This window comes from Hypomesus transpacificus, chromosome 15 (assembly GCF_021917145.1).
Source record: "Hypomesus transpacificus isolate Combined female chromosome 15, fHypTra1, whole genome shotgun sequence".
In the NCBI taxonomy this organism is placed as follows: domain Eukaryota; kingdom Metazoa; phylum Chordata; class Actinopteri; order Osmeriformes; family Osmeridae; genus Hypomesus; species Hypomesus transpacificus.
In genome coordinates, this window is record NC_061074.1 from 3254487 (window position 1) to 3276326 (window position 21840).

The following is a 21840-nucleotide window of genomic DNA, read 5'->3' on the forward strand; positions in this document are numbered from 1 at the left end:
GGACAATGACATGGCTCGATAGTTGGCTAGTCTTGTTGTTACACATACTGTCAAATTATAATCACTGTTTGGAGAAAATGTCAACTTTGATGCGGTCATCTCACATCCATTTGCTATTCAACTTGCTCCACAGCAGGGGCGTGTTCAGGGAGTGGCCTAGGGTGGCACGGGCCACCCCTGAAATATGATTGGCCACCCCAATATATGATTGGCTATATGCCCAGTCAGAGGTGGGCCACCCCTGGTGCCACCCCTATCAAAAATGTCTGGACACACCGCTGCTCCACAGGCTGCGGCCATACTGTAGCCTAGTACTAGTATATGGCCGATATTGTTCGTGAAAATCTTGATATTGATTTTGGGACGGTGACATGGCTTGTTAGCTAGCAAATCTTATCGTCAAACATACTGTAAAATTATATTTACTGTTTGTCAACCGTACACAATGTTATTGCCTCTGAATCTTGCTAGCATAATGTTAGCTTTCGGGCTAATAGCTCAGTCAAGGGAAAGCCGGTGTTGGTTCTATGAGCTCAGCTGACTAAATATCAGAGTTGGCTAACGTTAAAAAACGTTTGATTTATTTTGCAAAACCCCTGAAAACATGAATTCATGTTTGTAAAAAAAAATCGGTGGCTTATGGTATAAGCGGGATAATGCCCTTCGAGGTGTCCAATATCACCTGATATTGGACACCGAGCTTTTAATGGGGTTTTCAAGGAAAAACTGCCATGAGAAACCCACCACTACTTCAGCTACAGTGAATGAGGACATCCTTCTGGAGCTCTTAGAGACGAAAAAGGTAAATAGAATGTAATTTGAATGCAAAGCAACTGATTGAAGATGATTCATTAGAAATATTGTAATACAAACTTCTTACAGGCAGCAAAGTCAGAACTTAGTTCTATGTGTGAAAAATTGGGCGTCTCATCTGTGGGAACGAGAGAGGACCTCATTAATAGACTGAAAGAGCTTATGCTCTACAAAGACATTTATCCAAAGATGTTTGTCAAGATAATGAAAACTGGAGGTCAGTTAGTTTTTATTTACTCCCATTATATTTACTGCATTGAACAAAAGACTAACACAAATACTTATGCCTGTTTTTGGTTGTTGTTGTTGTTAGGTGGAGTATTGCACTTTTCTTGCCCTCACTCAGTGGTGTATTACTCCTCAACTCTGGTGGCAAGAGTCTGCGAGAGACCACTCGTCTACTGAGTTTCAAACACAGACCTAATGTCCACATATCAGACATTGCTGGACGGGTGGCTCGCCATACCAACAACAGAAGGCTGTGTGAACCCACACAAAAGAACATTGAAAAGGCCAAGCTCAACGAGCTCACAGTTGAACTACTGTGGTTGAAAAAAAGAGGAGGCCAAGAAGAAAACGCCCACTTAGACATGCCACACTGGCTCTTCCCACCATTACTCACTGTATGACAGGTTCCACCAAAAGAACCTGAAAAGAGAGGAGGATAGACTGCATAGTCTAAACTTGGTTCCTGAGTTGGCATCAACAGTAAACTCATCAGTGGCTGAGCAAATATATAGAGAGCTGTCATCAAGCAGCTACTTCCTCTGCTCCATGAGGGACAGCCATTTCATGTTTTCACTGGGCTCATATTTCACCTGCACAACCAGAAAGTGAATACCACTTATGGGGAGGCAATAAAAAGGATGACAGAGGATCCACTAGAGATCCTACAGTGGGCGACTCTGGCTATCAGGATCGGGTATGAGCAATTTTTCAAATAGTTTGTATATTATTGTGTGTACTTACAATGTGTGTAGTAACAGATTTTCATCCTATTTTTTATAGTCCCAGTAAAGGTAGAGAAAGTGGAGATGGCTATGCCAACAAGTGGAGGTGAAACGACATCGGCTGACAGTCAAGTTTGTTTTTCAGCGTCTTTGTTTCCGGATAAACCTAAGGTTGGTTTTTGTTATGGCTTAATGCCAATGTATTACTAAGTCAACACAGATTATATTGTACACATTTATGTACTTTTTACTGACTGCTAACTACATATTGCACGGTACACTAAAGCAAATGGGACGTTACATGTGATACAAAGAAATAACATGCTGCATATATCATTATTTTTGATCATGCAAATCCTGTACCCCATATACATAGTTTTTCAGGCAAAACTGACACATATTTATGCTGAACAAAATGACCACAGTCCTACTTACGGTAGGCAACAACCATGCCACTGTCAGTGACCTTAAAAAATCTGCCCACCAGACCTTTTGGTTTCAGACACATCAACTTCCCCCTCACCGTGGTTAAATGATGATGTAAGTAAAACTGTTACATACTAGTTTTTGAGGCCCAGGAAATAACACATTTAATTTCGGACAGCGGTGTGATATTGCTCAATTTAATGTGATTTTTTTGTCTAAAGGGGTTCAACACCAGAATTTCACAACTTGCTGAAAATGTCCACAACGTTCGTGACTTTGTTGTCAAATTTTACTGAAAGACAAATATGCGGTCCATTTCTACATTGATATCCAATTTATGACCAGGTCACGGTAATCCCATCCTTCATGTTCCCTTACTGGTGGCGGGATTGGAGAGCTCATCAAACAGTTGGGGACAGGCGCCTGTCCTGCATACAGGTAAAATACATGTCCTACATTTTCAACTAAATCAGCTAATCATAGTGTTCAGATAATGGCCGGGTTTCCCAGATTCGTTAAGTACCTCTTAACGCTAAGAGCGTCTTAAGAACGTTCTAAGGGCGCTCTCGAACGCTCTTAGAACGTTCTTAAGAAGATCTTAGCGTTAAGAGCTTCTTAACGAATCTGGGAAACCCGGCCAATAGCATTTGCGAGACACAATATGGAAAGAATAAGGAGTTAACAACTAAACACAACTTTCGTTGACCAATGTGCTATACAGATTGCTAAAATCAACATGACAACAGACACTCATCCCTATAGGACACATCAAATAAAAAGGTATTTAACCTCACTTTAAAAACAGACAAGGAAGGTGCTGTTCTAATGTCCAGAGGAAGACTATTCCAAAGTCTTGGAGCAGCAATAGAGAATGCTCTATCTCCTGTAATACAGCTTTATCAAAAGCCTTTGGAATTGATCTTTAGGAATCATAGTTTCTGCATATGCATTATCAAGTTAAGTTTGAGAATTCAATGCAACTAGAGTAACTGAAGTCATACCAATAACCACAATATTTCTGCATGACAATGACAGATCCACACAGTGAACAACTGTTGCCAATGAAAACTAATTGCTAAATTTTCTAAATGTTTCTATCAAATCTCATTGCATTTTGTTGTAACAAACAATTTGTAGTACCTGTAGCGAGGAATTAACAACAATAAATGACTGGTCTAGGGAAAGGAAAACAAACAGCCATCAGCATCCAAATTATGCCTTAAAATTCCAAGCATTTACATTGTCTTGTGTTTTACACAGGTTTTCGATGGACCATATAAACAAATACGAGTGTACAACTCTCTGGGCTTGTACAAAACAATCCCTTAAAATGACATGGAGTTGTTAAGGTGCTTTAATATGTTATATATCTTGTTGTGGTTGATCACAGAGTGAAGCTTAACATGACAACTTTGTCATTTCAGTGGTTTCATGTTTAGAAGCATACTTTCATCTTTTAAACCCTGAAATGGTACCCTTGTGTTAGTTACGAGGTAGTCATCATTGGCAGATTTACTCATTTCTTTAGCCAAAAAAAGAATTAAAGCTGCTATAAGTGTGTTAAGTTTAGAGTTTGAAGCCTTTTGAGACTGAGACTACAAATATAATAAATAATTTTACCAGGTCTATCAGTGCATTAAGTTACAATTTTGATTTGGTTAAATGTACAGCTTTGCCTTTTCCAAAATGTGGGACATAACTGTATGGACACAGAAATACCCAGCACAGTGGACGCAAAATTATGGAAATAACTGTGGGGCGTTTGGCATGACGGTAGGGTACACCGTCTTAAGAAATGTTATAAAACAAACCCAAAATGTTGAGATAATAAAGTGTTATGTTTAAGAACAAATAACTTTTTAATACTAAGAGAAAATATGTATGGTAATAAATGTCATTGTGAAGATCTATATTTCACCCAGATTTGATTTCATTTGAATGCAAGACATTCATGAACATTACTGCAGGATATTAATAATTGTAATTACACGTCAATTATGTGTCTTTTTATGCTATAAACTAAGGCTCTCTTAGTGTTCTTACTAATCATTGGTTTTTCTCTGCAGATGGCACAGATTGAACTGCAGTCCTTGCAAGTTAAGGAGGAGGGTTTGGGACACAACCAATTACAGCACCTTCACCTTTACCACGCCACAGAGATGATGGCAGATGTGAAAGTATTAATTTGTGTATTCCTTCATTACGCAACATTTAGGCACACTTTCACACATTTTCCAAATATAAGAATGATGCATGTTGTGGATTATTTTCATTGTTCTGTGTTATTTTCATAAACGTTTGACAGGTAGAAAAGCCGAAAAGGAAACGGCAGTGTATGGCCAGTAACATCCATGTATGCGTGTAACAGGAAGGCTCATCCGGACAACAGTATGATATTAATTAACATACAAAAGAAAGCAACTGCTGTTACTCCAATATAATATATATAATATTTGCTTACGATGTGCTTACAATAACAACAACTTCATAGTGTACTAACATCCAGTTATACATGAAGTATGTAAGGTATGATTGTATAATGTATGCATTGATATATTTTCAAAATACTGTACCCTGATGTCACTATACACCAGTAGATACAGTATGAAAGCTGCAAAGAGTGGCTGCACTTGAAATGTGCAGGTTTAAAGCCCGCCGACCTACAGATATTCAGCTTTTCAATGTTGATGCAAGAACCCACAGCAATGTAGCTACTACTAGTATTGCTGCTTGCTAAGGTTTTTCTTCTCACTGAAAACGCCTAAATGCTTTAATAAATGTAGAAAATAGTAGACCAGTCCCATCTAATTCATGAGACTGAAAGGTTTTACGTTCAGTAAATGCCTACCAGCACTTTTCAAGGTTGTGCAAATTGGCCATATAATGTGTAGACTGTATCACATCAATATTTTGGTAAAATGATATAGGTTTTGTTATCAACAGACGTGCGGTAATAGAAGAAAAAAAGAGTCCTGGGCATTGTAACAGAGGAAGAAGTAAAGGTATGGTTTTTGTAGTTTAGTCTTGGTGTGTTTCACATACATTAAAAACTTTTACCAATAGGAAATCCTGGTTGACTTGGAGAATGATACAATAAAGTCCCCAAGAATGTTCCTGTGGCGGAACGCTGGTGCATCCCTGCGGCTCAAGAAACTGACCCTGATTCAGAGTTTCTAGATTTCTGGGAAGCCCGTATGTCATTGTAATAAATGTTTCTATAGAATTTGTTAGCCAAATATATTTAGTTATATTGATAACTGTTTAATTACAGGGTGATGACTTAATCAAACTGCTAGAGAGGGCAGTGGGAGGCAAACCAACGGAAATCAGGACTGTGGACCTACTTTTTGATGTCATGATGCCAGAGGTAAATGTTATATTGATTTTTATGCTAATGAACACCAAATCCAATAACTAAATATTTTCTTTTAATATAAATGTTCTTGTTTTAGGTCATTATAAGAATACTGTTCAGGCATCAAGGGATGTGCTGCTACATGGCTGAACTGTTTATCCACAGCAGGAAAGCCATTTAGGCTGCTTTTATTTGTTACACTACATAGTTTGATTGTTGGTGGGGTTTTGTATTTAACAAAAACATTTAAGACCACACACAGTTTTTTTCTTTATCTTATTGTAAAGGTTATTATGCTTTTATTGTTTCGGTGGTCCTATTTTCATGCATATAATGTCAAATGCAGTTTTATTTACTTGAGTAAACGGACGCCCTCGCCATCCCTGCTGTCGGATGTCCGTCCATGTGAAAAAGGCCTATAAAGTTTTGTTTTTGCTATCATAACAGCCATGTTGTCGGAGTAAAATTAGTGTAAGTTCTTTACCATTTATCAAAGTTTAAAACAGCACGGAAACTGCAGCAAAGTATGATGCAAAGTGTTTATTCGAATCTAACACAAAGGATTGATTCCAACAAACGTGAGTAGACCCCGGAGTCTGACTGAAAATGTTCTCCGGACATTTGCTTATATATTTGTTCTCCATTATTTTTTTTATTTTACCATTGGTACATTATATGTAGTCACAGATTCATATATGCATTTCACACTCGGTTGGTTCATTGTCACAGAATTTGAATAGCCTGGACTTTCCCTAACTTTCTCCCATCCAGTGCCCACGTGAAACCTTGCAGCCCACCTGCACAGGTTCTACGGAGTTTAAGGACATAAATCTGTCCTCTGATATCTGGGCCTTGTAGTTCCCTATCTGGGTCTTGTAGTCCTTCCGGGAAGAAACCTACACACACACACTTCTCTCTGTTGCACTCAAACTCTAACTATCTGGTCTTCCACATTTGGCCTCTTACTTCTGTTTTAGTGGTAATACTTATCAGTCAACAGCTTTGCATCTGGTTTTCAATAATATAGCATATAAAAGTAAAAAGGTGATTAAGAGGTTCATTTTCAATCATATAATCTATACAATTTCTCCATCTTCATAATTACAGCAGTGTGATGTTTTGTCCACAACAATGTCATTTTATGTAGTTTTTTATAACTGTAGACCTTCTGGCTCAGTGCTTAATTTACTGTGTAAGATATGTCGCCGGGTCCATAATTAAAAACGCCTTTTGCTGGTGCTACAAGACTAAATGTATATTTTCAAAACTTGACTTGTCGCGTAGCATGGTATTGCAACGTTAAGATTTGTCTCTGCTCTAGTGGTTCATGCGCAAAATTGGAGCGACTGACTGGCGGCTCCAAATCCACCCATAAAAAAATTTAAACTGACGGCTTAACAGACCTAAAGGGCAATGTATATCAAAGGGTCATAAGTCTTTAAACAAGTTTTTATTAACAATTCTCGAAATAATCTAAATATATGTAGCCTATATCTAGTCAAACCCTAACCATAATATATTGTTTTTCAAGTCTATATTGTCATGAGATTTTATTGTTGATTTGGCCTACTTTTGTATGTAAAAATAATAATAAATAAAGGTATACATATATAGCCTACACTTAAAAACAATTCATACAAAATAACGTGACAAGTTATTGAGTCATCCAAAGTTGTTGTAGCTAGCTACATGCTATGGTAGCCTTCGGCTCTGAACAGCATCCCGTCCATAATATATGCTCCCCTTAGCGACGGACTTCCCTGCTAATCAGGGACAGCACCCTGAACAGCATCGCCGTCCATGATCTATGCTCCCCCTAGCGACGGACGTCCCTGTTAATCAGGAACGGCACTCTGAACAGCATCGCCGTCCATGCTCTATGCTCCCCTAAAGAGTAAAATATTGTTTAGGTTACTTTATAATAGCATGTTGTCTTAGTTATTGGTATAAATAAAATAAACATTTTAACAACAAATACAGTGTCAGCACTCAAGTCAAAATGTCACAATGACTCTGACTCTTACAAACATTTTGAAAAAAGCACCAATAATCCCCCAAACTTTGAAAATAACATTTTCATGAGAAATGACGTACAGTTTTAAATGCTCCCTAAGCTCAGACCCTTCCTGCTCTTTCTACAACACACATGTATTGCTTTCTGATTGGCTTGTGTCGACTCACATCACTGTGATTGGGAAAAGAAACCTATAAACCCATAAATACTCAGTCCTATTTCATGTTCACATAAACTGACAATCGCCGGGTTTCCCAGATTCGTTAAGAAGCTCTTAACGCTAAGAGCTACTTGAGAACGTTCTAAGAGCGTTCTAGAGCGCTCTTAGGACGTTCTTAGGACGCTCTTAGCGTTATGAGCTTCTTAACGAATCTGGGAAACTCGGCCAATGACACTTTACATGCTTCATTCATCCTCCCAGGAGTGCATTGTAGAAAAAGGTTATATTTGACCTAAACAAAGCATGCTCTCCCGACACACCGGACCAGGTAAATCAAGACCACCAACTGAGATGAGGTAGAGACAGCTGTTCAGGTTCTTTAAGTTCTATTTCAACTGGTTGGTTAAGTCAAACATTGACAGACTTGGCATGTTAAGAAGGCTGTTCCTTACCTTGCTAGCCTCCATCAGCCATATTGTATGCGAGCGGCAACACATAACAAGGACTCACTGTTTGAGGTATATTTCAGCACCCTAAGAGTATGTAGACTTACAAGTAGGATACAAATTAGTCAACTATCACTGCAGCACATGTAGTTCTTGCTGAAAGGCACACTTGATGAGACATGTCATCAGAAGACCCGTGGACACCACACACTGGACCACACACACACTCTTGTAGACATAGCGATGACAGAGCATTAGAGACTTACAATTCCCTACACAGACACTAAGTAACAGTCATTCTAATTACTCTACTACAGTATGCTGCAGAATAACACAATTAGCTTAGCATCAGTGCCATTGCTATAGCATATTACTTGACACAGTTGGTCTATTGCACAAATATGAAATTGCACATAATATTGTTCAGTTAGGAAAATGTCATAGAATGTTGCATGTTCAAATTTAGGGTAAATGGTTGATTTCTATTGAATACTACATAAAAATGGTACATACTACGTTAGTTATCTTGTGTTGAGAAAATCAAAATGTTTCAATATATGTCTTTTTTCTTTCTTTTTATGAGCATCCTGAAATGTCAGTATGTGCTGGAATGTTCTGTGTGTCCTGAACGTTGTACCACTATCTCCCTCTAGACTGTGGTCAGCTCCTCCTCTTCAGAAAGAAGAGGTTCCACCTCAGAAAACTTCAAAAGCTGGCCTGTCTTGCTGGAACGGTTCTTCCTGTACTTGATGAACTGGACGGTGATCTGACAGTGGGGTTGAGGGTATAACGGACTACAGTGACAGAGTAAAAAGCCCTACAGAAAGAGAAGTATCAAAATAACACACTATTGTCAATAGATGAAGATGATCATCAGATCAATAAAGCAATCCTTACTTTTGCTCATCTTCCAGATTCGTTTTCTGAGATAATGTTCAGATACCGGATCACCTACAACTTAAATTAAGACAACAGCAGAATAACAACTAACAGCAGAATGCACTACATCATCACTACCGAGAACCCGGTAATATCTACTGTACCATGCCCTTTGACCCCTCCCCCTGTCTGAGATGAAGGATACCAAGAGGTCGAGCAGCAAGACTCCCAGGCTGCCGATGAGCCAGGGAAGGTGTTTGAGGATGAAGACTCGCTTGGACCCCTGGAGGGCAGGGAGGACCACCATCAGACTGAGCCCGTACGTGCCGTTTCCCATCATGACCAGGGCAAAGAGCAGGTAGGATGTTCCCTCAGTGGACTGCCGCTTAAACTGGCCAGAGGGAGAGAAAAGGGGAGGAATGGTGGAAGAGAGAGAGAGGTAGAGGGGGAAATCATAGAGGAGGACTCAATTCTTGGTATTTGCTGCTTGAGATGTTTTTCTGGAGATGTTGCTGGTCTTTATGGTGCTAATTATTCCTAACGCATGTCCAATCCTCTCTCTAGCACGCACACACTGCATGAAACTACCACTCACATTTTTGTGGAGCTGAGGAAAGCGTGAGGAAAGGTAGAAGACAGAGGCCAGGTATCCACATGTGTAGCCATAGACCTCCAAGTTGTTAGTGGGGCTCTGTAGGACACAGGTAGAACATGAAAACCTCAAACTTACCTGACTCAAAGTTAAGTTTTGTTACCAAAATTAATTTGAAGCAAACAAAGTTTAACTTTTTAACACTTATTTCAAACCCCGGGTGTCCATAACTTTTCTGCTCCATGTCCTAAACTCCTCTCTTACCTCTGGCACCTTCCCCTCTGCCTTCAAACAGGCCAGAGTTACCCCTCTACTCACCCTCCCTTAACCCTGCCGTCCTCCAGAACTACAGACCGGTATCACTGTTACCCTTCTTCTCTAAAACAATTGAACAATTGAACGTGCTGTATCTAACCAACTCTCTAACTTTCTCTCAGAACAACCTGCTTGACCCCAACCAATCGGGCTTCAAGACCGGCCACTCCACAGAGACTGCCCTCCTTTCAGTCACCACTGCCCTCCAGTCTGCCAGAGCGGCTTTGAGGTCATCCGTCATCATTCTGCTGGACCTTTCTGCAGCCTTTGATACGGTTAACCACCAGATCCTGCGCTCCAGAATTTCTGAGATGGGCATCACTGGCACTGCACTCCAGTGGATCTCATCCTACCTTCCGGGAAGATCCTAACAGGTCTCCTGGGGAGGCAAATTGTCAGACCGTCGCCAGCTCTCCACGGGTGTCCCACAGGTCTCCGTCCTTGGACCCCTCCTCTTCTCTCTGTACACCACCTCACTTGGACCAATCATCACCTCCCATGGATTCTCCTACCACTGCTACGCTGACGACACGCAGCTGTACCTGTCGTTCCCCCCGACCGATCCGGGGATCTCAGCTAGGATTGAGGCATGCCTCGCAGACATCTCCGCCTGGATGACCAAGCACCACCTCCAGCTGAACATCGCCAAAACAGAACTTCTCATCATCCCGGCCAAACCCTCAATCTCCCACGACCTCTCAATCACCCTGGGATCTGCGACGGTGACCCCCTCATCCTCTGACAGGAACCTTGGGGTTACCATGGATGACAAGCTCTCCCTCATGGCCCACATTGCTGCGGTCTCCCGGTCGTGTAGATTCACCCTCCACAACATCCGGAAGATCAGGAGATACCTGTCTGAGCACTCCACCCAGCTGCTTGTCCAAGCACTTGTCCTCTCCAAGTTGGACTAATGCAACTCGCTGCTCGCCGGTCTCCCAGCATGCGCAACCCGCCCTCTTCAGAGGATTCAGAACGCAGCGGCCCGCCTGGTCTACGATCTACCCAGATGCTCCCACTTTACCCCGCTCCTCATCTCCCTCCACTGGCTACCCATAACGGCCCGCATCAGATTCAAGACCCTGGTACTGACCTTCCGAGCAGTGAACGGGACTGCACCCGACTACATCAAGTCTCTCCTGCAGCCTTACACCCCCACCCGCCACCTACGGTCTTCTTCAGACAACCGCCTGGTGGTCCCACCGCTCAAGACCGCCCGGTCCCAACACAAGCTCTTCTCCTGCCTGGCCCCCCAGTGGTGGAATCAACCCCACCTCCATCAGAGACACTGACTGTCTCTCCACCTTCAAGAGAAGGCTCAAGACGCACTTGTTCCGGGAGTACAAAGGTACTTAGGAATGGTTTGCTGAACCCAATGCTAGTTTCCTCAAGGATCACAATGACTCTTGCTTAGACTGTTGCTCTTGTTGGTTAGTGGTAGCTGATTTAAACTGTTGTATTCTATTTTAGTTAATCCTATTTTTTTATTGCTTTCCTACAGGTACACTCGCACTTAGAGATTCATGTTGTTTAATTGTAACTTGCTTAACTACATGCTCTTATGGTTTCTTCCCTTTAGCACTTATTTTTTGGTTGTTCACAATGTGTACTTCTTGTTTTTGGCTACCCGCAATGCTTTGGGGCTATCTTGTTGTTATTATCAGTGACCTTTGCATTTTGTAAAGCTCTCTCTTGGAAGTCGCTTTGGATAAAAGCGTCTGCTAAATGAATAAATGTAATGTAAATGTCCATGGTGTACACACACGTACCTGTGAGTCGAATGAGATGCTGTTTCTGAGGATGAGTTTGGGCAGCCCCAGGAGGACCAGAGTGACCAAGCCAGACCACAGGAAACACAGCCACTTCAAGAAAGGAAGCTCTGGTGCAGGGAGCACATGGACACATCCTATGATATCTTGTGCAATACATTCCAGTAGGTTGAGCAGCAACAAGAGAAGAAGTGTGTTCTGTATGAACTCTTTTCTACTAGATTTTCATATGCACGATCACATACACACCAAAACAATATTAGGGATGCATGATATATCGGCAGCCATAACCGTATCAGCCCAAAAAAATCACTTTTAGAATTATCGTTAGCGGTCCGATAAGAAAATAAGGTTGATTAATTAAAGCTGATTAATTATGGATTTTTTCTGTCGGTTCAACATCTTCGGATTCACAAATTCAATACTTTGATTGGTATTTTGTTTCTTTATGTTAGTAATGTTGTTCAGTGACTTATTCACAGTATTTATGCATAATAAAACAAATTGTCAGGCAATAGATTTTATTTATATGAAAGAAAGTTGCCCATAGGAATGGACAATTATTCTTTTCAGTTAAGAAATCTGTTCAATATTGGCTACATTTAGTAAATGATTTTGTGAAAAGAAAGATCTAGATGTTTCCCTGAAGTTTCGTTGTTTTCTGCCCTTAAGGTTTGTAAATAAAATAATTTGTCCACTGCATTTGTTTGCCTATTTTGTGATCAGGCTCAGCAAGATTTATTTCAAGATTTGTATTTATTGGCATATATATCGGTTATCGGTATCAGACAAAATGTCCATGTAAGTGTATCCAGTTCTAGTACTCGAGACCGGTTTTCACTTTTTAAAGGTCTCGTCATCTACCGCATTTTTACTACAACTGCGGGAATATCACTTAATTTCCTGTGCATTGATGAATGCATTTGTTAATATCATTACTGTTATTGGATGTAAAACTTTACACTTCAAATGCAACCAATAACTTCACTCATTTCTAATTTGAAATTACCCATCACCCCTCCTTGCACCCCAAAAGTGAATGAGGAAGATAGGTGAAACAGTGGATGTCTGAAGATGTTGGCCAAATCAGCTATAATTCGATTTGGTTACCTGAACCACAAAGAGTTTACAATATCGTCCAAAAGAAAACCCACAGCCGTATTCTGCAAAGAGACGGTCACTGAGACGGCTGGGACTTGGCCTATGTAAAATGTTTACCGGCATATAGAAAGCAAAGCTATCTACCTAACCATGGCAATCTGTCTCTCTCCAAAACTCTTCATAAATCTCTTGTCCCTTTACACAAAGAGATTTGGCGAGTATTAGCTGTGTAACATACTGTATGTTTCAGGGCGTTAGTTGGGGTGTGCTTGCCTTTGGCGAGCACAAACCAATGTTATCTCACATACATATTATTGGGTGTGCTTTGCGTTCGGCTCTCATAAATCTCTTAAATATATTATGCTGTTCAGCATTTTCACAATTGTTTTTCAACTTCTCAGTTCTTCCGCCGTTTTTTGGCCCTTATCTAGTCCTGCATACTTTCACCGATTCCTACAATTTTTGTATCAAAACGTTCAGCTCCTTCAGGAAATGATGGCTATGACTTTTGGTATTTCTCAGTTTTATGCTTTTTAAAGAATTAAGGTTTTTGTGCAAATTATTCTCCCATGGTAAATCCTTTCAAATCATTAAAAAGCTTCCTCCTCTTTCAAACTTAACTACTTCAGCATTCTTTCAGCTAGAGACACCATTCAACCTTTGAAATGTTCACAATACATTCAGCTATTCCCAAATGATTCAGCTTTTTCAAATATATTCAGCCAATTTTGAATTATGGCAGTTTGAAATACTTTTAAATGTTTGCTCCTTCTTGATTTTTATGAATGAGCTGTTCTTTTTCTGATATTCAACTAAATTGTCAAACTAATTCCTCTGACGTTCATATAGTTTAAGTTATAGAAACAAGTTATACCTTAAAATGTAGGAAAACGTGTCCTCTTTCAGCTAATGTAACTACTAAAGAGCTCACATTTACAGATTTTCAGCCATGAGCCTTGAAGCGAGAGCAGCCTTTCAAATTCTCTCACTAACTTCAATGGAGAGGTGAGTAAAATTCGTCAGAGAACGCCGAAAGGAAGACGATTTTAAAACTGCCGGTAGAGTCGTATTTCTGACCGCATTGACATATAAAAGGACATCTCTGGTTTTGGCAGAGTCTTGGGTCTCGGAAAATATATTTATTTTTTGGATTGGACGTATAGTTTTGCATCTAGGTTAACTTGTTTGAGGTGTGGATGCTAGGTAAATGTTGGTTATTCTCTCTGCCCAGCTCGTTAGCAATCACAGCTGCGCCATCACAGTGGCAACCGCACAGACACGCACCATGAAAGCAGAATTGGGTGAACGTTTTGGAAACTGCCAAAAGAGTTGTATTTCTGACCGCACAGACACAAAAATTATATCTATGGTTTCGGCAGAGTCTTGGGTCTCGGAAAATATCCTTATTTTTTTGGTTGGACGTACAGTTTTGCGTCTAGGTTAACTTGTTTGAGGTGTGGATTCTAGCTACATTTCTGTTATTCACATAATCGAGCTAGTGCTATGGCTCCCCATAACTAAAACGGTTCGACTTTTTTTTCACAATCGACCAAATTGCCCAAACAAGGTATGTACATTGAGCTTGAAGTGTACATAATCAGCTAGATCGTTTTTATTTTAGCAAGTTTCACAGAAATCTGCAAAAAAAAAATCGAGGCTCGACTGTCATAGCTGACCGTCACAAACAGCCAAACCGGGGCGGGGGTAAATGTTTGCTGCAGCTGGCGTTAATCCTACGAACAAACGCTTCGTAACTGGAAAGTTTTTTTATTTTAATTGACGATATTGAACAGATATTGAACACAGACGTTAAGTAACTTGTTTTTACTCTAAACATCTTCATTTTCAATTTGAAGTAGTAGATCTAGCTTATGTAGGAAATCTTCCATTGCATCCTCTCTCTAGCTTTACGCCTTCGGTTATTATTCAAGCCTACGGTGTTAATACATACCACTTTGAAACACTTGCAAGAAATGATCGGCTAGTTAGATGTAGCATGATCTTATTTTACATAAAAAAACTCACCAGGGACAACGACAACATCGGCAACCCTGCACTATGGATTATTATTTTGACGTCATCTTGATAAGTGTCTGAACAGGACTGGGTGTGCAGGCACGCATGATTAGTTTCTCCTCCGTCTCGAACCTCAAACCTAGATTCTAGGTTAGAAATGTTGCCAGTCTGTTGCCAATGACCAACGGTTGCTAAGTTTTTCCAGCAAGTTCAAGTCATTCCATTGTTGTCTTTTACCTTCAAATTCGTTCAACCCAGACTTCAGCAACTGGTTTTCTGCTAAACGTTCAGAATTTTTCCCCTTTTTTGTTTTGCATTTTTTCATCTTTTCTGTACTTTTCTGCCTTCCTCTTGCTGCAAGTCCTTTCTAACATACATTTCCGGCCTTTTGAAACTCCAGCAATTTTCTTGGGGCTAAATGTTCAAATTTTTATGCATTGTTTATCTTCGTCATGTAACCTGCATACCTCTCCTGACTTAATACATTTAAGTTAAACGCCACGATACTGCGCTCCTTCACTTGAGTAAGAGAGATGTGAAAGCAGAGACCGAGTACTAATGCGCCTCCCCTTCCAAGAAAAATAAATAAAATAAGAGTGCTTATTTTGAGTTCAAATGCAAATTTACAGATCAAATCTAACTTTACCTAGTCAAACCCTACTGCTTGTGTGTTTTGAGTGGTCTGGTCTTGACCCGGTCTCGCCCTTGGTCTTGGTCTTGACATGGTCTCGGGCCCTCAAAGTCTTGGCCTTGTCTCGGTCTCGATACACTCTGGTCTTGGTCATGCCTTGGTCTCAGTTTAGGTGGTCTTGACTACAACACTGGGTGTATCCCTAAACAATATTAATTAACTGGGCACACCAGGGAACTCATGACACATGCAATGACATGAAATTGACATTGAGCAGAAAACCAATGAGGGGATATACTTTTGCTGGAACTGTTCTTGATCTTGTAATAGAGGAACTGAGAGATGAGGCTCATGTCAGTGAAAATGTAGAATACCCCTGTGATTATCTGAGAACAAAAAGGGAGAGAGAAGGGGGGGAAAAGAGAGAGAGAGCGAGAAAACAAAGTGAGGGTGGGGGGGAAGAGAGAGAGGACGGGAGAATAAATTACGTTATTTCACATAATTTTTAATGGCCAAGCCCGCAACAAACAGAAATCGAATGTGCAGCTTATTTTATGTAATTCTTATCTCTGCCAAATACTGTAAACTCTAAGCTCTTAATATTGATAAGCAATCCTAACACTGTTTTATGGATCATTTCTTAAAGCACTGCTACTCCCACTACACGTCAACCGGAAACCAGTCTCCATGACGGCCAACAGCAAGTCACCCGGTCCTGTCCTACATCTGTAAAGTTGAACAACCCATTAACACTGTATGACTGTTTAGCCTGTGTTCTGCTCCTCTCTCTCACCAATCGTCTCTGGAGGAGGGAATCCCTCTCTGAATTGCTCCTCCCAAGGTTTCTTCCATTTTTTCTCCTGTTGGGAGTTTTTCCTTGTCTTCCTTGAGGGTTTAGGTTGGTTGAGTGGCAGTTCTATGGGCGTATGTGAAGCCCTCTGTGACATGCTTGCGAGTAAAAAGGGCTAAACAATCTATTTGATCAATTTGACTACACGCCTAACGTTGCCCATGTGAATGAATAAATGTGTTATAATTACTGGTGGTCATAGATTATTTTTTAAATCTAGATTAATTTCACTATAATCTTGGCATTAATCTAGATTAAAATAGCTCATTTGAATTCCGTCGAAGGCATTCAGAATATGTGTGCTCCCCAAATAATGACTAAAAGTAAGTCTTTGAGAACGGGTTTCTCAAGCCAGGTGGCGCATTAGACCAGGGGCTCATCTCCTGTTTCCAAAACAAACAGCTTGAGAAAGCTGTTCTACTATGATAATTGGTGATGAAAATAAATATGTTCAATAAGATGTACTTGTGTTTGTTAACTGTTTATTAGATTAGTTAGCTTGGCTAATAGAGCTGTGCTGACGGGCTTGCCTCAGTTGCACTCAAACATCGTAGTTTGACGACAACTCTTCCCCTGCGCTACATCAGTGCTTGGCCCGGCATCTTCCACATTAGCTAAGGGATGCTTTGCCTTTAGGTGGTATTTAAGACTCGAAGAACTCCTACAGTAAACTAATTCCGCATAGCACAAGGTGCAAACAACCTTAGTCTTGTCAAGGTTTCCATTGAGAAGTTTCTTAAAAATACATTTTCCCTGAAGCAAACCAGGCGGCTTCATAGCTGCGTCCGTGTTAGCACGTCACGTTTGATGAGATAATTTCATACACAAGGCATACACACAGGTTCGAAGACTCGTTCTCGCCCCCTACAGTGCAATTCGGCTAGGTATACATCCGCGCAAAAATTTCAAGGTGAAAGTCATCATAGCTTGCGTAGTATAGACCCAGCTCCCAACCCAATTTTGAGAATAGATTAACGGCGATATTTTTTTTTATCGCCCGATAAGAGTCTCACGTTAACGCAGCACATTAACGTCGATAACGGCCCACCACTAGTTATAATGTATTTTGGACAGAGTTTGTGGTTGTTAGTACCTGTATCGGCAGCTGATTGGTCAGGTAACAGCCCATAAGGCTGCTCAGGTCTCCGCTGATGAGAAACAGCAGGAACCCAAACGACATGGCCTCCTCCACCTTCCCATTACGATAGGCCTCATAAACTTGACTAGGGAGGGGGAGCAGGATAACAGTCAGGTGGCTGAGCGGTTAGGGAATTGGGCTGGTAAGTTGCCAGTTCAATTCCCGGCCGTGCCAAATGACGTTGTGTCCTTGGGCTAGGCACTTCACCCTGCTTGCCTCGGGGAAATGTCAATGTACTGCTAAATGACTAAATGTAAATAACAGAGGTAGACAAGAAAAGAAAGATGTCTCCATAACTTGATAAACTGGCCCAAACTGTCTTGACAACTCCAACCTATTGATTCTCAGATGTTAACACGCACAAATTGTGCACAGAAAATAGACCTCACATCAGCATTATCTGGTCATAAAACTATTGAAGCACAGTTCAAACAATTAAATTATTATATTTCCTACTCACGGTACAGTGGATAGCAGGAAGCAAAACATTGATATTAATCCAATAACTATGCTCCAGTATTCCGACATGTTCTGTACGCATTCATCCAGTAGATGGAGGATCCAAGGAGTTCCGTTCACGCACAGAGGCCGACCCTGGACATAGTATAAATTGGCGGCGGCCATGTCTGCACCCTTCCCCTGGAAGCGAGTGTGAGCCATGGGACGAAGGTAACTGTTCCTCCTTGAGCCACTTAACTTCCGTAGACGACCCCTTGGATGAAGCGATGATGTAGAAGTGTTCGCTCGCATAGACACCCACAGTAGTGTTATGGCCAAGGAGAATAATACAATTTAGAATTTGCCGACACCTACCGCTTGCCAAACAAGTGCGGTGGCTCCCAGGGTTGATGTCATTTTATGAAACTGAAAAGGAAACACCGACTTACCGTCAGCTAAAACTGATATTTGCATTGATACGATGCAATTCGTAAAGGAAAAATAAAAGCACACATTAGCCATTTTGACTTTGGCTTAAACTCCCTACACTAACAGGAAATGTAATTAAGAAAAAACAACATTACAGCATGTCGAAGATGGGCACTGTAAACGTCAGAGCAAAATGTGTGATATTATTCCTTATAATAGGATACGACGGATTTTTCTATTTCTCACATAGGCGGTCTATCTCACAAAACGTACAGGGATAGACAACGCATAGTGAATAAAAAAGTGTCCCATTAGGCTATGGATCAAAGATGTCCAACTACTTACAAATCATTTGCCTCTACCTTGCACCGTGATGTCTTGACCTTTTGGACAGTGTGCAACAGATTTCCATCTTTGCTGGCAGCAGTGTTGTTATTTCTAAGAGCGTGTTGTTTTGCATTCAAATGGACGAAATATTTCAACGCTGCCGGTTGTAGGTACTCAGCTGTTTGTCGCCCATTGCTCTGATCTCACCAGTATCCTCCGGAATGGCAAACATTTCCTCGTTTTAACTTCCGTTATTTTACGAACAGTGAAACTTTAGCACCATCTGTTGGTTATAATTCAGTTACACATGTTTTAACATGTTTGGCAAAAATGTAGCCTATCGCGATATGGAAATAATTTTAGAAAATAAATACATTTTATACAGGGATCACATTCAGAACGAAATTTGTGTGTTTTCCAGTTCAAATACGGTGAAAGAAGCGGAAGGAGGCTGCGACTAGCTGTGCCTCCTCTAGGATTGCGCAATCCCACACAAACTGGGTTGAGCTGCTAATTTATTTGCTCATTTTGAGCACGTGCAATTTTATCTCTCTGTATGTCTCCAATGTAATGTTTGTACACATTTTATATGTCCTCACATTTCATAGTCTTGGTCATGTATTTTATGTTTTTGCAGAGGCTAATCTAGGTTCCCACTTTGGGGGGGTTAAACCCCTAGATAAAACCTATTATTTTTCCTGTGATCCAGGTCTGGGGGCATGTTCCCCAAGAGGACATTTTTGAAAATATCCTTTTAAATAGTGTCCTCTAGTGGGTTTTGGGAAGATACATTTAATTTATCTTGTCTTTTGGCCATTCTTTTCCCCTTGTCCTCAGCTTCTGGAGCCGAGGTACTCGGTGTTGCTGCAGACTCCTGTGGAGCAGAACCTTCTGAGACATTGGTCTCAAAAAAGTGGGCACATTCCCTGGTCAGCCTCACAGTGGCACCCTGTGCACAAGTGGTACTGCAGAACCCCGCTGCTTTGAATCTGGGATCCAGCAGTGTTGTCACAGACAGTGTCGATATCTTCTCCAAGAGCGCAAACTTGTCCAGCAAATTGTTTTTCAAATTCGTAGCAAGTTTGGCACCAATGTTGTGCCTCATCTGTGATCCCACTAATCATTTTGATTAGTGGGATCACTTTGGATCCAGACACCCTTTTCTATTCTGACAACTCCACAGTGGCTTGATGGAACGGATTTCTAAAAGGCAAGGCTCTGTCGGATTGTCTCATAGTCCTCAGCTGTAATGGGTCTCAAGTCTGTGCTTAAAGTGGTGAGAGCTGCACTAAGTGGTTCTCTGATATTGTAGAGTCTGTCCAGCATGGCAAAAACACTGTTCCACCTGGTGTCCACCTCCTGGATAATTTTCAGTTCTTGTCTTCCCATATTGACCTGCATTTCCGTCAGCTTCTCCTTGGCTTTGGTGCTGGATTTAAAATGTCCCACAATTCAGCGTGCCCAAGTGCAGATCTCTTACAGTTCTGGGGTTTGAGAAAGGGATTTTTTCACCACAAGATTGAGGACATGGGGAAAACAAGTCACATGCCGCACACTGAGCAGGTTTGCACAGGCAACCATGTTGGCTGCACAATCTGTGACCAAGCTTCTCACCTTTCCTCTGATTCCCCACTCCACCATCAGGGTGTGTTTTACCTAAGCAAGGTGAGTTGCTGTGTGGCTTTGGGGACACTTTCCTACCCCTAAAAGAACTGTGGACAGCTTTGCTTGGTCTGTTATGTAGTGACATGTCACAGCCAGGTAAGCGTCCATGTTCCTAGAGGTCCACATGTCAGCCGTCAGGCTAACGGCAGAGGCCTTCCTCACCTCAGCCATGGCCTCCTCTTTAGTGGCCTTGTACTTACATTTAGCAGACGCTCTTATCCAGAGCGACTTACAGTAAATACAGGGACATTCCCCCGAGGGAAGTAGGGTGAAGTGCCTTGCCCAAGGACACAACGTCATATTGCTCGGCCGGGAATCGAACTTGCGACCTTCAGAGTACTGACCCGATTCCCTAACCGCTCTGCCACCTGACTTACTTGGCCTCCACCATTCTCTTCTCAAACCCGTCATCCTCTACCAGTGTAAAAGGGTGGGCATCCTTTACAATCATGTGGACCAATGCATCATCCAGCATTAGTTTTCTGGACACTGTAACAAAGATCATATTTATGATCATAATTTTCATGATTATCAATAGAATGGACAGATAATAATTTGATTACATTGATTATACAATTACAATACTGATTTTAAAAAGTCTAATTACCCTTGGAAGGAACTCCAGCGCTGCGTGGATTGGTCACATTGGCTTGTGGTGTAGCTACATTCTCATGTTTGGCTCGAAAGTGCCTCAACATGGAACAGGTGTTATTGTTGTATGCCAACTCTTGAGGGCACAGCAAACACCGAACCTTAAAATAATGAGAGTTAAAGCATGACATTATATTGATTCGTTATGATTGGTATAAGCAGTCACATTGCCTATTTACCTTATTGGGGTAAAACATATCAAAATGTTCCCATACTCTTGATCGCTTTCTTCCTCCGGTAGCATCCATACTCTATCGTCTTCTACTTTCTGCTCTTCTGCTAATAATTGTCAACTGTACTACTCTTCTGCTAATATATCCTACTTCTCGTCTAATAATGATAATTATCTCTCGGAATCTTTGCATTTGCGTCAGAATCTTTAAGCACACAGCGTCAACTTAGCTCGCCACTGAATGAGACACCGGCTATCACGCAAGTCTGATGGAATATAAGGAAGCTATTCAATTAACATTAGCTACCGCTTTTATATGTGATAATACTGGTGGCCAAGCCGCGAAAAGGCGAAGCCACTTATGTGTTTCTACCTTTTCTTATTATTATTATTATTGGTGGCCAAGCCGCGAAGCGGCGAAGCCACCTTAAGTGTTTCTACGTATTCTTATTATTGGGGTGTGCTTGCCTTCGGCGAGCACAAACCATTGTTATCTCACATATATATTTATTGTTGTGAGAATGCTGTTAAGCATTTATTGTTGCTGAAATGCTTAGAGTGGAGGGGAGCTTCGAATTCAGTTTCAAAAAGTATTTCTAGTTTGCCAGCATTGCCACAATTTTCCCTCTTTATGCTTCGTTTTTGGATCAATAGATAGCTAATTTTGTGCTGGTCGTAGACAGTTGTCTGTGGAATCCAACAG

The 21840-nt window shown here is 41.1% G+C and overlaps 1 protein-coding gene and 1 long non-coding RNA gene across 6 annotated transcripts; one reads left to right on the forward strand and one right to left on the reverse strand.

Annotated features, from left to right (window-relative positions):
* Window positions 1–1081: 1081 nt before the first annotated feature.
* LOC124477482 lies at window positions 1082–6560 on the forward strand. Of its 2 annotated transcripts, XR_006957150.1 has the most exons (11): window positions 1082–1735; window positions 1822–1934; window positions 2251–2303; window positions 2535–2627; window positions 3450–3538; window positions 3860–3962; window positions 4256–4366; window positions 4495–4577; window positions 5133–5191; window positions 5461–5556; window positions 5642–6560. It is a non-coding gene; the product is annotated as an uncharacterized LOC124477482 (long non-coding RNA). The 2 variants fall into 2 exon arrangements; XR_006957151.1 differs by lacking the exons at window positions 3450–3538; window positions 3860–3962 and having other exon boundaries at window positions 1083–1735.
* Window positions 6161–18869, reverse strand: LOC124477480 (lysosomal amino acid transporter 1 homolog). 4 transcript variants are annotated; one of them, XR_006957146.1, is made up of 9 exons: window positions 18668–18869; window positions 17916–18319; window positions 17411–17540; window positions 15766–15853; window positions 11720–11829; window positions 9639–9734; window positions 9249–9434; window positions 8171–8930; window positions 6161–7431 (listed from the first exon to the last, which is right to left on the reverse strand). XR_006957146.1 is itself a non-coding variant. In XM_047035292.1 (8 exons), exons 2-8 carry the CDS (start codon window positions 18203–18205, stop codon window positions 8814–8816), a joined length of 1017 nt encoding a protein of 338 aa, XP_046891248.1. In that variant the 5' UTR covers window positions 18206–18319; window positions 18685–18869; the 3' UTR covers window positions 7907–8813. The 4 variants fall into 4 exon arrangements, 2 of the variants coding, with proteins under 2 accessions (XP_046891248.1, XP_046891247.1); XR_006957147.1 differs by lacking the exon at window positions 6161–7431 and having other exon boundaries at window positions 7900–8930; window positions 15483–15853; XM_047035292.1 differs by lacking the exon at window positions 6161–7431 and having other exon boundaries at window positions 7907–8930; window positions 18685–18869.
* Window positions 18870–21840: the final 2971 nt, after the last annotated feature.